Here is a 15,557-nt window from a genome sequence, read left to right on the forward strand (position 1 = left end):
CAGTTTCAGTCTTGTACTAACATGCACTGCCTTTCCGTCCAAAGCAGATGGTAAATGAAGATACAGGAGATAACTCTGTGATGGGGATATCTGCTCACACATGCTAGACAGACATATAAACATACCAGAGGGACCAGCATGACTTCTCATAACAGAGAGTTTTATCTCACTCCATCCCAACCTGACACCCACTGTTCCATCCTTACCAGCCTGCTCAGTGTTGAAGGCCACAAGCCTGGAGCTAGATTTGATGTGGTTCCCCTGAGAGGTGAAGGAGCCTGCCCGGACATTACTGATCCAGCCCTGGACAAAGATGCAACATGGACAGTGCATTAGGGGATGATGTGGAAGGTTATCATCAGGCAGTTGAAAACCAATGACCGCAGTTTTGAAAGAGCATTGGTCATCAGTTGAAAGAAAGATTGATTACATCTATGGTTCAGATTACTCAACTATGTCAGTGAGAATCGGTATGACATTATATAGAGGAGAAACAGAATTCTAGAGATCATTGGTTCAAATGTTGTTGTTTTTTTGTTTTTTTTAAATGTAGTCACAACTGATTGGAATCCTAAGTATTCTCTTGACATGTCCACACAGGAATGCAGCACACATAATGTTACACACACACTGCAAAAAAAAAAAGTACGTTTATTATCATCCAAAAATACACTGTGGGGAACCACTCACCGGTGCCATTTGAATCAGCAGAATCTAGAGGAAGTGGAAACGGCTCCCTGTGTTGCACAGAGTTGTCTTAAAACCTCCTTTCACAACATTAACAAGAGAGGAGTGGCAGGGGGCAGCACTTCTAAATACCAAGCTCTTGTGGCTGCTGTGACCACGATAGACTAACCATGTCAAACAAAAGGTCTACTGTGGGCGGGGGGACACGGGAAGGCAGAGGGCACTGTCTGACAGCCCAGCAAAAACAGCCTGGTTCATTCAGGTCTGGCGACACACATAACTGCTCCCTGGGCATCCAGGCGTGACAAGCACTGGGTGCCCTACTGCAGTACTACTGTAATAACTCCATCTTTGTTTGAGTCGTCTCTCTCTTTGAAGTGGTGGTGTTCTGAGGCAGGGGTGTTAGAAGGGTTCGAGCTACCCTGAATGTGGCTGGGAGAAATGCAGCGCTGCAGCTGAGAGAGACAGAGACTCGCTCCCACACACTGTGGAACTGTGAGCCACTGCCAACCTGCTACCGGGAGGGAGAGCACCCCAAAATAACAGCCTAGTTTCGCCCGAAGAGCTAAGAACTGCATCTTTAACCAGGATGTTATCCTATACTTTGGCCAAAGAGGGGTTAGCCTACTTGTGATGTAGGCTACTAAGGTGACTTTGTACAGTGACTTTCCTAAGGTAAGGTGAACTCACATATGACTAGGGCCTGACCAGGGAAAACCCCCAAGCCCAATTTACAGCCTGCACCTAGGGTTCAGAGTTTTTGCTGTTCAGGTCATGTGATCAGGAAAAACACCCTTTCCGACCTATGACCTCTCCACAGCTAGGTTGGCAATGTCTAACGAGTCACACCAGGATGTCACACCTGCAATCTCAGCACTTGGCAGTGCTGTGGTGTCACTCACCATCGGACACCTTAGGAGGTTTCGCAGTGGACAGCTTTGCTGAGGCCCAACCTTCGCTTCTGCCATAGACTCTCTTTAAGACTCAACATCCAAACAGGACTTTTTATGGGTTTAACCATTCATGGGCATTTGGTTATCCTCTCCATATTAATGTGAGTGTGTGTATGTCCTTTTCCCCAAAAAAGGGCACAACTAGTTAATGTTTAATACTGTGAGGCTGCTAGTCACATGACAGAGGAAGCATCGCATGCAAACAAATTGATTGCTTAGCTGGTATAGTGGAACCCTATTTGATGCATGCATCATCATGACCTGTTATGTTTACAGCACTTGTCTAACAAGACCTAAATCATCCTTTGTATCTGCACTGCCTCGGTCGGGGATATTACGCAACCTCCCACATGAGGAGTAGTGAGGAGGACTGTTTCATGAGTTGGAACCTAGCCCAAATAAGTCGCCAGGCCGAAATCTGTATACCGTAACTCAATCTACCTGTGCTTTTAAACACCGGTATGCAAGGCACTTCCAGGTATCGTATCCCGACACCCCGCCCAGAAGGCTGTACCTTATATTCACAGCCCTTGGGGTGTTTTAAGCAAAGGCAAGTTTTGTAATTTGTTAGAACCTCAACATAATCTGGACACATAAAATATGGATTGGATACAGACAGTATGTGTGCGCCACGGTGTTGATATTTAACGATGACGGGCGTTTCTGCAACATCCAACAATCTGTGTCATTTGCATGAACTGCTGAACGCGAGATAGTAACAATAACCACATGGTCAGCACTGCAGTTTGCGTGTTGCCTTTGATTTTCTGACAGTTGTTCTCTTCTGTGTCTCATCCAGCACCACACTGGATGCGATGCATTGCAGTCTTTCAGACTGACATGCAGGAAGTTCAATTTCCTCCATACATTTCAGACGTTCCACAAACACCACTCCTTCACTGCTAAATGCTAGCAATGAAAATAGGCATTCATAGACGTTCATTACTCACATCTTTCTTGGCGATCTTCGGGGTGGTGTTTTTGTATTTTGAGGTCTTGAAACGATTCATATTACCCTCTTAAATTCACTTTCGTGCCTTCCGGGTATCTCTGTCTTCTTGATAGTCTCTCTGAACTAAACAGCGCGATCCCCCTCCTTACAGCTGGACTGACAGTTGAGTTGAGCACTGTCACACAACTCGCTCTGAACGACTCGATTGGTTATCTACTGCAGTTCCTGGCGGTCACTGACTATCAAGTTGACAATCTTGAAAAATAAAGATCTTTAATTGAGTGGACCGCCCTTTTGCCCTGGGCATGCGCATTCATCACCGGGCAGCAGCAGCAGCGAAGTAATGATGGCGTCCACAGCAGCTCGGTGTTCCACACGCTGGATAACAGTTGCTGTGTCCTCTGGTCATCGCCGTGCTTGCTCTGCCCTCACATCTTCTCCTCATGGAGGTGTGCGGACTGTTTCCACTTTGGGAGCTCAGAAAATCTGGCCAGGAGGCAATACAGCACGAGGGGGGACGGGGAATGCCTTGACATTGAGAGGGCTGTCAGGTGAGAGGGGTTGCGCTGCACTGACTCAGTGACGGCCTAGCTAGGCTAACTTGTTAGCATTTCTCGATGCTTCTGATGCAACTTCTGTTTAAGATGTTGCAGACGGTCTGTGCGATAACGTTATTGATGCATTATGGTAACATAATGACGCAACTGCATGATTTGCTAGGTTGATCGTCCTTGATGATGACACGCCATAGAAAATGATGGGATCACTTAGCTACCTAGCCAAGTTAGCCATGAAGACTTATTGAGGAGCCAGTGCTATCTTGTTGGTTGCAGGGCTGGCTGAACATTCATTGAGAATGGCATACAAACCTGACAAGCTTGGCAGAGCTGTCAGATCATTCATAGTCTGTTAGCTAGCTGTGTCGCACGTTGAAATAGCAAGCATTGGAATGAATACGCAGCATTGTAAACATTCCTTGATTCTTGATTCAAGATGCCAGCTGGAGTTGCTTGAAACGTCATGTTTTAGCCTGATCTAATGGTTGTCTGATCGTAAGATCAGACGATTTCCAGTTGTCATCAATGTCAAAGCTGTCTAGTCTTTCATTGTAAGTTGTCATGTATAGGTTTGTCCAATGATGGATGCTTCTATTCCCTGTCTTGTGGTCACAGGGGTAAAATCTCCTCATGTCACCTGCACGCTGTCCTTCCACACAAGTGCCCCTGCCTCCAGCAAACAGGACTTCTACCAGATTCTGGGGGTGCCACGGGCAGCCACCCAGAAGGAGATCAAGAAAGCATATTACCAGGTTTGTAGCTACCACCCTCTCTATTTTCTCACTGGTGACTTTCTGTGTTGACTTGCTGTATTGATCCTAGACTGCTTTCAACAGCCACAGTAGATGAAGAGAGTGTTTGTTGTCTCCTCTCAGATGGCCAAGAAGTATCACCCTGACACCAACAAGGAAGACCCTCAGGCCAAGGAGAAATTTGCTCAGCTGGCAGAAGCTTATGAGGTTTGGATAACTTCCTCTTTGAACCTTCCTCTTTGACTAAGGATAAACTGAGAATTGTTTTATCGGTAATATGATTAATCTAAAAATAATGGCAATACACTATTGACTGCTGATTGTCTCACAAAACATTGTGGGCATCACCTTACTCTACTTTACTTGACTATTTGGATCGCTAAATGAATGGATTATATGAATATCACTCATGTTCATTCCATGTACGTGTCCTCCCTCAGATCCTGAGTGACGAGGTGAAGAGGAAGCAGTATGACACATACGGGTCGGCAGGCTTTGACGCGGGTCATGGCGGGGGAGGACAGCAGCAGTACTGGAGTGGACAGGCCAGCAATGTGGACCCAGAGGAACTGTTCAGGAAGATCTTTGGGGAATTCTCCGGTACTCGGGGCTTTGGGGACTTCAGCGGCATATTTGAACAGCCACAAGAGGTAAGTTTGGGATGCTGCTTTTAGAGTCAGGGGTTCTTTTTGTAAAAGATTGAATCCCTGCTGGTTGAAATTAGTTTTTCTCTGGCTTTGTCCTCTAATGCTTGGCACATAGAGTAGAATTGGACAGAAGAAGACTGCCTGCCAAAATGATCCACTGGTATACATGTGTGTTTGTATTTAAGTGATTCATCTCTTCGTGGTTGCTCTTCTCACAGTATATCATGGAGCTGACATTCACCCAGGCAGCGAAGGGTGTCAATAAAGAAATGTCTTTTAACCTTGATGCCAGCTGCCAGCGCTGTGATGGCAAGGGGCATGAGCCTGGCACCAAGGTCCAGCACTGCCACTACTGCAATGGCTCAGGCATGGTAAGAAACATACCCTCCTTCACATTGTTGTGGGTGTGTGCACATATTATCAGGGAAAATGTACTTAGAAGGGCAGACTGACCTTAGATGCAATTCTTACTTTGTAATTGTACAGTTTGTAGTATGTGTGTGTGCGCATGTGTGTGTGTGCGTGCGCGCCTCTGTCTTTTTTGTCTGTAATGTGTGTATATGTGGTGCCTTTTGCAGGAGACTGTGAACACTGGTCCCTTTGTGATGCGTTCCAAGTGCCGCCGCTGTAATGGGAAGGGGACAGTGATCGCCACCCCCTGTAAATCCTGCCATGGGACGGGGCAGACCAAACAGAAGAAGACTGTCATGGTGCCTGTGCCTGCAGGTCAGACACACACACACACACACACACACACACACACACACACACACACACACACACACACACAAACCTGTCTGTCTCATCCTGAATTATTCCCATTTGATCTGTTATAATGAAATCATTACATAACATAATTTGTGGTTTGGTTTTGCAGGGATAGAGGAAGGTCAGACAGTTAGGATGCCGGTGGGGAAGAAGGAGGTCTTTATCACGTTCCGGGTGAGTGTGGGTTTTACCTCAACTGCAACACAGCCTCACTTCTCAGTGGTTGATCACACACTGTGAATGTATCCTAGCCTGGCTGTATAAGGCCTTCCAGCAACAGAAGATACCTCCCCAGACAGATCACCTGGCTTTGTCAGCAGATAATACCCCTGTCCTTGAAGTAGGATTGGGGATAGAAACCCTGCTGTCTGAGCTCTTTGTGGTCTGGCCAATGCTGAATGAGATTAAGTGGATTCATTGAGTTTAACCTAGATTTATAGAAAAGAGCATAATAAACCCATAACAATTCATATCAATGATGATAAAATCTGTGTTTATTCTAGTGTTGATGAGTCCTGAACAGCTGTGTTTGTTTTGTCCCCCAGGTCCAGAAGAGTCCAGTGTTCAGGAGGGACGGGGCTGACATCCACTCTGACGTCCTCATCTCTGTGGCCCAGGCCATCCTGGGGGGCACTGCCCGGTCACAGGGGCTCTACGAGACTATCAACCTCTCGGTGAGGGACACACACACCCTGAGATCTCCAATTACAATTGACAAGAGTAGAATTCAGACCCTGTGCCAACACCTTGAGTGAGAGCTAGACTTTGCCAATGGCATATAATGGTAACTTTACGAGAGTAAATCTGATTGGTGTTTTCTCTGGCAGATCCCTGCTGGGATCCAGACAGACCAGCGGATCCGTCTCTCTGGGAAGGGCATTGCGCGGGTCAGCAGCTACGGTTATGGAGATCACTACATCCACGTCAAAGTCCGAGTCCCCAAGTAAGTCACTTTCACGTGGTCACCTTTTAACAATGACTGACACCCACCATCTAGACTATATTCTGAACTATTCATTGTTATGTACGTCTTACTTACATGTGATGAACATCCCTTTTGAAAAGTTGCTTTGTTGTGACTGTCTCCATTCTTGTCCTCCTGTCCAGGACACTGACAGACAGACAGAAATCTCTGCTCATGAGCTACGCAGAGGACGAGACAGAGGTGGATGGGACTGTTAACGGTGTCACTGCCACTGCTGCGGGTACTGTAGAGTGACACACACACACACACACACGTGCTGCTCAAGGCTCCCGCTCACATTGTTTAAACTGAGTTGAATTTAGGTTCCCTCCACTTCTAAACGGTATTATGATAAAAGCCTCGGAAAAAGCTCTGCCTCGGCTTAAAAAAGCTCTAAGCAATTATGTGTAGTGAACCCCTGGCTCATGCAGTACCGGTCTCTGTCCAGGTGGGGGTAGCAGTGGTAAGCAGTCTGAAACAGGGCAGGACAGGCAGGAGGAGGGAAAGAGCAAGGAGGAAGGGGGCTTCTTCTCCAAATTAAAGAAATTGCTTAGTTCCTCCTGACAGCCACAAATCAGGTAGGGCCATAGTCATATTGCTTTTCTTTCTGCCCACTTGTGCACATTTGCATCCAAGATCAATTGATATTCATATATGTAATTGTATTCCTGAAATGTCTTTGCACATCTCATAATGGACTGGTTTGTGGCTGTCTCTGGTCTATGTGTAAAGAAGCACATCCACGTACATGCAACTAAAGGACCTGTGGAGGTCGTCAGTTCAAAGCTTACTTTTAAAGACAATTTAAAACACTCATTGTGTGTTTTGTTTCATTTTTCTTACACAGGTAAAAGGTCCACTGGGAACTGAGAGCATAACATGGAGGGGAGGAGGGCAGAGAGAGGATGCCCCTAACAAGGAGGCAGTCACATGGACTTAACCAGAGACAAGAGAGGGGGGACAGGAGGGTGGAGAGAGTATTAAATGTTGGATGAGGCCTAACCCTGACGCTGGACTGGTCACCGTGGATACCTTGCCTTGTGATCATACTGGAGTTCACTAGCGTTGGGGGAGAGTGGACTGAGCGAAGTGTGCGTGGTTCTCTCCCCTGCCTAAGTGATTGCACCTGAAAAGCAAGAGGAAATCCTTACAGCTCAGCTTCTCATATCTGCTCATCAGATTCTCCCCATTGTGATATCATCATATGCAGCAGTCATTCATGAAGTACAGCACGGTTTGTGTGGCGTGCTATTTCTGATCCTCTCCACAAAGGAACGCACTGTTGTCAGTGATTGTGAAAACTCATGTTTATATTATATTAAAATCCCAACGTACAAGGTTAAATATTTTATGGGAAATGCTTCAGATGCAATAAATGAGTTTATTTTGGATGTAATCCTCCTGATTTTAGAAATGAGTCATTTATTCAGCTGTTTGGTCTGTGTTGTAAGTGCCTCTCTGATCTATGTATGTTTTATGAATTAGTTGTTCAAACATCAGTAATCATACACAAGATGAGGCAGGGAGAGAGATGTCTGGTTGGCTAGCATAGTCTGAGTCACTTTTGAGGCCAACATTTGAGAATTTGGAGCAGTGAGAGCCACACACTTTCAGATAACTGACTTGTTACGTTTGTAAATAGGCTGGTGTTGATAATGCTAATGTACCAATGTGTCACATAGAAATATAACAGACTTCTGTAATAAAAGTGAAATCTGAATTAAACTGTCTGTCATGTGTGAATATTTGTATGAGGCACTAAATATGAGAAATAAAAACATAGTGAATTCAGTAACCTCCCAAAGAATGTATCATGTTAGTAGCATGATAGTGCATATAGCCTATAGCTAAAGCCTATATAAGCTTTGGTGGCAGGAGTGTATCTGTTAACCTGTCCAACCTTCAACATACATAGAATACACGTGAGGAATAAAACTAAGAAGACATGACAAAATACAGGAAATCCAATGTTTATTTCCATACAGTACAATACAATGTATTCCTGTGATTTTCAGACTTCTCCTCACTCTCACACAATGAGACCATACATTTGTTATTCACTGATAAAGCTTAGTTGAGTTAGCCTAGATGTACAAGACTAATGGATTGATAATATGGTTACTGTATGCTTTCTGTAATTACCTACAAAAGGCAAGAAAGGGCCCCACAAAGTGAGCTTGTCAAGCACTCTGCCTATTGCGATTGAAAGGCTTCCATTAGTCCATCATCGCCAATACTACAACCTCCTCTCCTGAGATTCTGGTCTGGTCACCCCAGCACCCCTTCACCATGTTCAAAATACTGCATCTGCTATATCCCCCCCCACCCTAAAATATGATCATTAACATTCAGCTAAACTAACATATGCATTACCTTCAGAGTGTTAGAACCTGAGACCCCACACATTTACATGACTGTGTAATGCGACTAGGTTACTCTAGCTGTGTCGACAGCCAAGGGGTAAACCCAAACAGGTCTAAACCGCACCTCTCATGCATCAATACTGCACACTTCATACATTATATCCCATGGACAGGAGATTCAAGGACAAAGAAAGCCTTGAATGTGTTAATTAGACACAACAAATGGATAAAGAGGACCTGAACAGCGACAGCAAGGAAACCTGTTTGTAGTGAGAATGGCTTTGGTATTCAGCATTCTGACATCTAACAAGACCGTTGGATTCTGTAGAGACCGAATCTTTCATTTCAATTCATTCGAATTTTCATCTCATGCCATAAATACATAATTATGGTTATGTGCACTAAACATCAGTCTCCTTTACCATGTTTAAAAGCATTGAATGAAAAAGCATGTTGTTTTCCTTCTGTAAAATGGTTTACTATCGACAACCAAACAAGTCACACAACCCCCATATACAAGAGTGCATAGGTCTGAGTCGTCAATGCTATCCATTCAGACTAATGGATATAGACCAGGTGAGGTACCTCTCACCACTCTGGACTGACCTGACCTGGCTACAAGTCTCGCCCAAAAACCACTGTGGCTGGGGGCCTTCCTTTGCAAAAATGCAGCCAGTAACGCAACATCACAATTCTGAAGCTGAACAGAGGCAGGGTTTTTGTATTATAATAATGTCATCCATTTGGTTGAGAACTCCTTTACACTATTCCAGGACGGATGTGTTAGTCGTCCCCAGACGTTCAGCTCTCCCCTAATCTGCATAAGTACAAAGCAATCAACAAAGGAGAGTGGGGTATCTGAGACTGCATAAAATAACTATTAAGTATAAGTCCTATTAGATAACTACAACAACAATGTAAAACACATCAGAAATATAAATGGCAATGGCTCATAGAACTAAATAACTAAAAGGTGCATCACCTGCATCTGAAAGCAGTTTTTTTTCTTCTTTTAACAATAGCAACACTTACATTCAATATCTACGGTTGTAAGAGTGCAGGTACACTATTCCTTGACTACAGTTTGTAATCCAAACCAAATATCTACTGAAACCAAATATATACTAACTACTTTGAGTTTGACCACCAGCTAACTCGTAGTTCTCATGATCTCTGGTTCTAAAACGTAGGTAGTTCAAGCATCTGTCATGGTGGAAATTCAATGACAGTTAAATACACCATGGAGCACGCTATATCAGGATTGGACATGAAGGAGAACAAAAGGTAGCAAGAATGTTAGCTAACTACAGTATTGTGGTATTGCAAAGTGTATGGCTGTGTGCTTTTACAAGTGTTTGGACATGTCTGTCTCCCTTCATTTCAAGATGGAGCAGATTGAAAAAGTATGTTGTCAAGCATTAGTAGGCATTTTGATATCAGTCAGTGTGCTCAACCTTCGTTGTCCAATCTTAGGATTCCTTCCAAGAGAGTAAGACCTCATAACCGTCAATACTAAATGCACAAAGGGTGAATATAATAAAACATAATAATATTCTGTCCTGCAGAAATACAAGTACTGTGCTATCCTGTATAAGCATAATATATGCATAGCAAGCTCTTGTTCCAAATGAGGATCGGTTTGATAGATTGTTTAAATCACTTTAACTCTACAGCATCACTGTCAAATCAACCGTTTGGTACTACAAATGTGGCTCTGTCTAACCCTGACACACTATATGAAATTCTTCTGTGCACATCTGACACTCATCTCAAAAGGGTAGGATAAACTGGCACCCTATATCAACACAAAACCGATTAAAGGATGGAAAAAGTTTCAGTACCTATAGGTCTGCAGTTTGTCCTCAAAACTAATCACACTTTCTATGACGGCAAAAGTGTAATACAATGACACTAGACCTACGAAAGAGCTTGAGATATGACCGTTCGCACGGGGAGGACACAGGACAGAAGGAGAGTGAGAGGGAGGAAGAGGAAGAGAGTGAGAGGAGAGGAGGAAAGGTTATATAGGGAAATGGATGATTCTCATCCAAGCAGTCATGAAACTTTGCCCGTTCGTTCCAACTCCTCCTCTTTTCCACCGTGTTCCTCCTCCCTCTTCCCTGCAGGACAGCGATTGGCTGACGGCTGGATCACATGAGGTACCAAGCGGCCAATCCAGCCAGGAAGGCGACCCAGGCGGCAAACAGGACTTGTCCAGTTGGGTGTCTGAGGACAGACATGGCCAGCTGACCGACGTACGCTGTTCCCCCACTGGCCGCTGGGATAGACAGAGGAGAGAGAAGAAGACTGAGCAAACTTTACGGATTCATCAAAGCTTTGGAAAGTCAAGGCTTACTGTAAACATGATGTCAATGCACCCCAACACACTCTTATTGACACACTCTTATTGACACACTCTTATTGTACCAAATGGTCTACAGATTATCCACCAGAGCTATGCATACCCATTTTGGCATTGTAGTAGGGGCATTTGCTAACGTCTCCATCTGTGGCCCCATGAACAGGCATCCCCGCGTCCAGAACCTCTTCCTGGATGTTCTTACCCATTTCCTCCAACTCATCAAACACCTGACAACAACAACAACAACAACAAACACAGGGGGTTGAAACTACACTGAAACAGAATTCACATGAAATACACATGAGTCTGATGGCTCCAAGTTTATAACATGGTGGGGACCCATTCATAATTTCAGACTGTCTGCTGAGAGAGTGACAGTCAGGAGCGTCTCATCCCAACAGAGATATTTCAGCGAGAATGACAACGATAAAAGAATGACATTTTCATATGCGGAAATGTCACACAAATGTCAGTCTGATATTAACGTAATGTGGCTTGGAAACAATATTTTAATTGAAATTTGATATAAGACTCATTCAGTTCCATCCTCTTTTAAATCAGTTGGCAGGGGTGATAACAGTGATAAGCCTAAGTGCAGCTGCTGTTGCCACGGATCTTAATTCTCCCTGGGCACAAGGCTCTTATCTTTTAAGACAGGATCAATGCGGTGGCTGGCTACTGAGATTAATTCAATGACAGAGACTGAGTTGCCTAGCTCCCTCTGGCAGGGACAACATCTTAAGCCACAACCACAAAAGAATTAACAGATAACCCCGCCAGCACATCCAGTCTCAATGTCTTCATAAAAAACACAACACATGCGCTCTCCCCCTATCCCCTCCTTTCCCTTTTCTAATTTCCAGCCGACTTTGTTTGGTATGGCAAGAAAGTAATGAATCTCCTTCCCCCCCTTCTTACCTCCATGTTAAACTGGAAGGCCAGGTTAGCCTCAGTCACCAGCCTCTCCTTGGTAGCCATGTCCAGCTCCAACTCGTTCATCCTACTGCGATACAGCTGCTTAAAGGTTTTGGCGTTGTGGATGCCGTCAAACTGATAGAAGTAGACCCCCTCGCCTGTAGGGGGCAGCTTCAGGGCCCTCTGGGCCACCTTCTTCAACACCTGGCCCCCCGACAGATCTCCCATGTAGCGGGTGTAGGCGTGGGCCACCAGCAAGACCGGGTCTTCCTGACCCACCTGGTGGATGCGGTCCACATAGTTCTGCGTGGCCGGGGAGCAGCGGACTGTGCTCTGCCAGTCTTCTCCAAAGAAGTACTCCAGGTCCTGCGCCAGGGCCTCGTGGCGGTGCAGCTCCACGGGGAAGTAGAGAGGGGCGAACTGGGGATGGTCCTTGTTCCTTTCGATTTCCTCCTCCATGGCTTCGTAGGTGAAGTAGAGGGCCACCGCGCCAAGCTGAGGACACACAGACAGAGGATTTATAGTGGATGAAAAATCATTATGATGCTGGAACTTCTCAAACAAACGCTTCGCAGAGGTAGGGATTTAAGAGTTTAAATCATACATTTGCTCATTAAACCGGAATTTGACCCTGTAATCTAGTGGATTTGTTGTGACCCTGTAATCTAGTGGAAGAGTAGACACATTCACAAAACATTGCATTTTAAAATGACCTCTGAGTCAAGACATGTTGCTTTGAATGCCCTCATCAGTCTAGATGTTCCAAATTGACCAATTGGTCAAGACTTTTTTTTGCGTTTCGATAGCTATGATGCAGCTTCACGCAAAATGATAATAGTTTGAGACGGTACGCATAGTGGATTGACTAGAAATACACATGAAAATGGATTTTGGGTAAACATCCCCTTTACAGTTGAATACATGATACCACTGAGGAGAGAGGGTATAGTGGCTATCGTTGGCCCAAAACATAGTCCTTATAGCCGCTACTGCACAAAGTAACACCTGTGACCTACACCTGACCCATCACCTGGTGTGCTGCTGCCTCTAGTGGCAATAATAGTGTAGCCCAGTTATGGGCTGCTCAGGCCACCTTGTATCTCTATTCCCAGAAGGATTGGTTTTGTCGACACTGTTGGTGCCCTTTTGCCTACGCAGCTTACCAGCCTGTTTGATAAGACAGAGAGCAAGAGAGGGCTGAGTGAGGTCATTAGATTCATTGGCACGGGTTCTTTTACACTTTTTGGAAGTTTCGGTTAAAACTGGTATTAACCTCTGAGATTCTTTGTATCTCTCTTTTGTGTACATTGTATTAAACCTTTAAAAGATGGTCATATCAGTGGCCCTATCTCAACTTTTGACTTCACATTTCACACCTGAATCCAATAATTCCTAACATTTCTATTCTCCAGACTGACCTTGAAAAGCTCCTTGCGGATACGTCCCCTGAGGAAGTCTTTGACAAATTGTGTGTTCTCAGCCTTTTCATGAACCTCCTTGGTCCCTGCTGCCAGCAGCTCTGAGAGGTCCTCAGGGCTGTGGGGATACAAAGACACACTTACACCCCACGGAAAACTAGAGGCACCCACAGGTAGGATCTAAAAGAGGACACCTCTCTCTTGCACAAACTCCCAACCCCCCATCCAGTTTCAGAAGTAGCACACTGTCACACAAGGGATGTAAATGGTGCCCACTGTTTAATACCTGAGAGCGTCTTGTGTGTCTAGTTCTGCATATAACGGCCCTCCGCCATTGGAAATGGTAACACTTCCCCTCTTCCCAAAGTCTTCCATGTTGTCTGCTGACATCACGCTTTAGTCCTGTTGCTCAGACAACCTTCACCAGTCTGTTTAGGATTAAAAAAAAATAATACAAGACCCACACATTCAAAATTGACTCATTCCTATTGATTGGGTGGGTAGCCTATATGAGAGGAACTGGATTAAAATCATAGAACACTCTCACTATGCTGCACATGGGCTAGATGCAAGGTTCCTCCAACAGATTCTGTATATCGCAAACGGCTGTAATGTTTATTTGAGAGAACAGTATAAACTCAGCACTTATAACAATATCAGACACATCGTCTACATAGCAACTGTGCATTGATGCATCAGAAACAGCCTATGATGCCTATAAAACTAGACAAAAGTATGCTATTTTGCGATCCCTGCCCCCGATGGGCCAAATGGCCTTAGTAAACTCATTGAGACAGAGGAATTGTCTGACTTTGAAGTAGAGTGACTCTTTGGGAATATTTAAATACAAAGCGATAAGATGATGTCTGACCATTCTTGCTCTAGTCAACCTAAATTCAACAATTCTTAGCACAGTGTTAATTAAATGAAATGATGAGAGTCAGATTATTCATATTACAGTATACTTTGTTATTAATTATACAGAGCCAAACCTCCCTGCCAATCCTTCTCATTGTAACTGGCAACCTTGTAAGGCTCTACAATTTCAACATCTGAAAACACATCATTGAACTCTCATGGGGCAGTGTTGTTTATATACACTCTTGGCTAAAACTTAACTCCATCATAATCGGGTCCATAAAATGAAAATATGATCATGCCTACCAGAACAAGTGGTGGGCTGCAGTGGTCAAACCCAGAGGCAGTGACACCACACTTTTCCTGTCCACTTTTCCTGTTGTTGTTCTTCTGGCGATGGTGGTCAATGGGAGAACGTCCTCTGTGCCAGTTTCTTCAGCTGTGACCTTATTCAGAGCGCCAGAGATAAGGGAATGTGTGTGACTCTCTGGCAGTGACACACAAGTGACAACAATACTAGCATGCAGAGAGAAAGAGAGTGGACAGCTGGCACAGCCTAGTAGGGGCTAGCATAGGGGCCCATGGTGTCCATAGTAAAGGCAGAAGTAAACAATGAACGTGCCTGGAACTATATAGAGATGGTCAAACAAAGAAGCTCATACACACATTGTACATGTTACAAACAGTATGCTGTTATTCTGGTGCTTGCTAGCTTGCTATATGAATATTGGCAATTTAGAACTGGATCGTCTCTGAACCTGACACAGATTTGTTGATCTGTACCTAAAATGGCAATAAGATATTCTCTGAAATATTCAGAGAAATTCATGAAACACAGCCTTGATAGCAATGCTCGACTGGCACTAGAATGGATTTACCTTAGCCAACGGGCAAACAATTATTTACAAAGAAGGCTTGGAAAACGGAGACGTTGTTCAGCAACTAAGACAGCGACTGGACAATGACATCAGACAGTGCATCAGTTTGATATGCTAATGTAGCTAACGTTAGTTAGCCTAGCTCTTTTTTGACGTGCTATGCAACAATGTTTACAACAGCTAAGACAGCTGACTTCGGAGTGGAAAAGTCTCACTCGAAACCGATATATGCTAATCTGATCTTATATTGATCCACTATAGAAAGATAACTGTCCCAGATAAAGAGGACAACAAAGCCTACCTGAGCACTAGTCTGCGGAGCTGTCCAGTGTTTACTAGCTCAAAACAGGAAGTGCTGAGCTGAGTTGCCAAATTGAAATCACGTGCCCGTCACAAATTTTTGCAAATTGTAAAGAGTATAAACTCTGTGGTTACTCTTTGAAAGTTATGCAACAAGATTACTTTCTGACTGTCTCCATCGAT

The 15,557-nt window shown here is 44.4% G+C and overlaps 3 protein-coding genes across 5 annotated transcripts in view; 1 reads left to right on the forward strand and 2 right to left on the reverse strand.

Moving 5' to 3' along the window:
• The window catches only part of coro7 (coronin 7), a 104,303-nt gene extending 101,493 nt beyond the window's left edge, over positions 1 to 2,810 (reverse strand). The window contains exons 1-2 of the mRNA XM_083677960.1: positions 2,591 to 2,810; positions 207 to 303 (exon numbers count right to left, since the gene is read on the reverse strand). Of these exons, the coding sequence (XP_083534086.1) occupies positions 207 to 303; positions 2,591 to 2,650 (157 nt within the window). The 5' untranslated portion in view covers positions 2,651 to 2,810. The remainder of the gene's footprint in view (positions 1 to 206; positions 304 to 2,590) is intronic.
• Positions 2,811 to 2,924: 114 nt separating this feature from the next.
• Positions 2,925 to 8,005, forward strand: dnaja3a (DnaJ heat shock protein family (Hsp40) member A3a). Of its 2 annotated transcripts, XM_083676713.1 has the most exons (12): positions 2,925 to 3,143; positions 3,765 to 3,901; positions 4,025 to 4,108; positions 4,342 to 4,551; positions 4,767 to 4,919; positions 5,127 to 5,274; positions 5,426 to 5,490; positions 5,862 to 5,990; positions 6,144 to 6,259; positions 6,424 to 6,521; positions 6,729 to 6,858; positions 7,128 to 8,005. In XM_083676713.1, the coding sequence occupies exons 1-11, from the start codon at positions 2,936 to 2,938 to the stop codon at positions 6,842 to 6,844; spliced, it is 1,464 nt and encodes a 487-aa protein (XP_083532839.1). In that variant the 5' UTR covers positions 2,925 to 2,935; the 3' UTR covers positions 6,845 to 6,858; positions 7,128 to 8,005. The 2 variants fall into 2 exon arrangements, with proteins under 2 accessions (XP_083532839.1, XP_083532840.1); XM_083676714.1 differs by lacking the exon at positions 6,729 to 6,858.
• A 229-nt stretch (positions 8,006 to 8,234) lies between these two features.
• Positions 8,235 to 15,415, reverse strand: hmox2b (heme oxygenase 2b). 2 transcript variants are annotated; one of them, XM_083677371.1, is made up of 7 exons: positions 15,376 to 15,415; positions 14,503 to 14,642; positions 13,625 to 13,766; positions 13,339 to 13,456; positions 11,924 to 12,415; positions 11,109 to 11,232; positions 8,235 to 10,921 (listed from the first exon to the last, which is right to left on the reverse strand). In XM_083677371.1, the coding sequence occupies exons 3-7, from the start codon at positions 13,726 to 13,728 to the stop codon at positions 10,794 to 10,796; spliced, it is 966 nt and encodes a 321-aa protein (XP_083533497.1). In that variant the 5' UTR covers positions 13,729 to 13,766; positions 14,503 to 14,642; positions 15,376 to 15,415; the 3' UTR covers positions 8,235 to 10,793. The 2 variants fall into 2 exon arrangements, with proteins under 2 accessions (XP_083533497.1, XP_083533498.1); XM_083677372.1 differs by lacking the exon at positions 15,376 to 15,415 and adding an exon at positions 15,075 to 15,299.
• Between the last annotated feature and the right edge of the window lie 142 nt (positions 15,416 to 15,557).

The sequence above is a fragment of the Argentina silus genome, assembly GCF_951799395.1.
Source record: "Argentina silus genome assembly, chromosome: 9".
In the NCBI taxonomy this organism is placed as follows: Eukaryota; Metazoa; Chordata; class Actinopteri; order Argentiniformes; family Argentinidae; genus Argentina; species Argentina silus.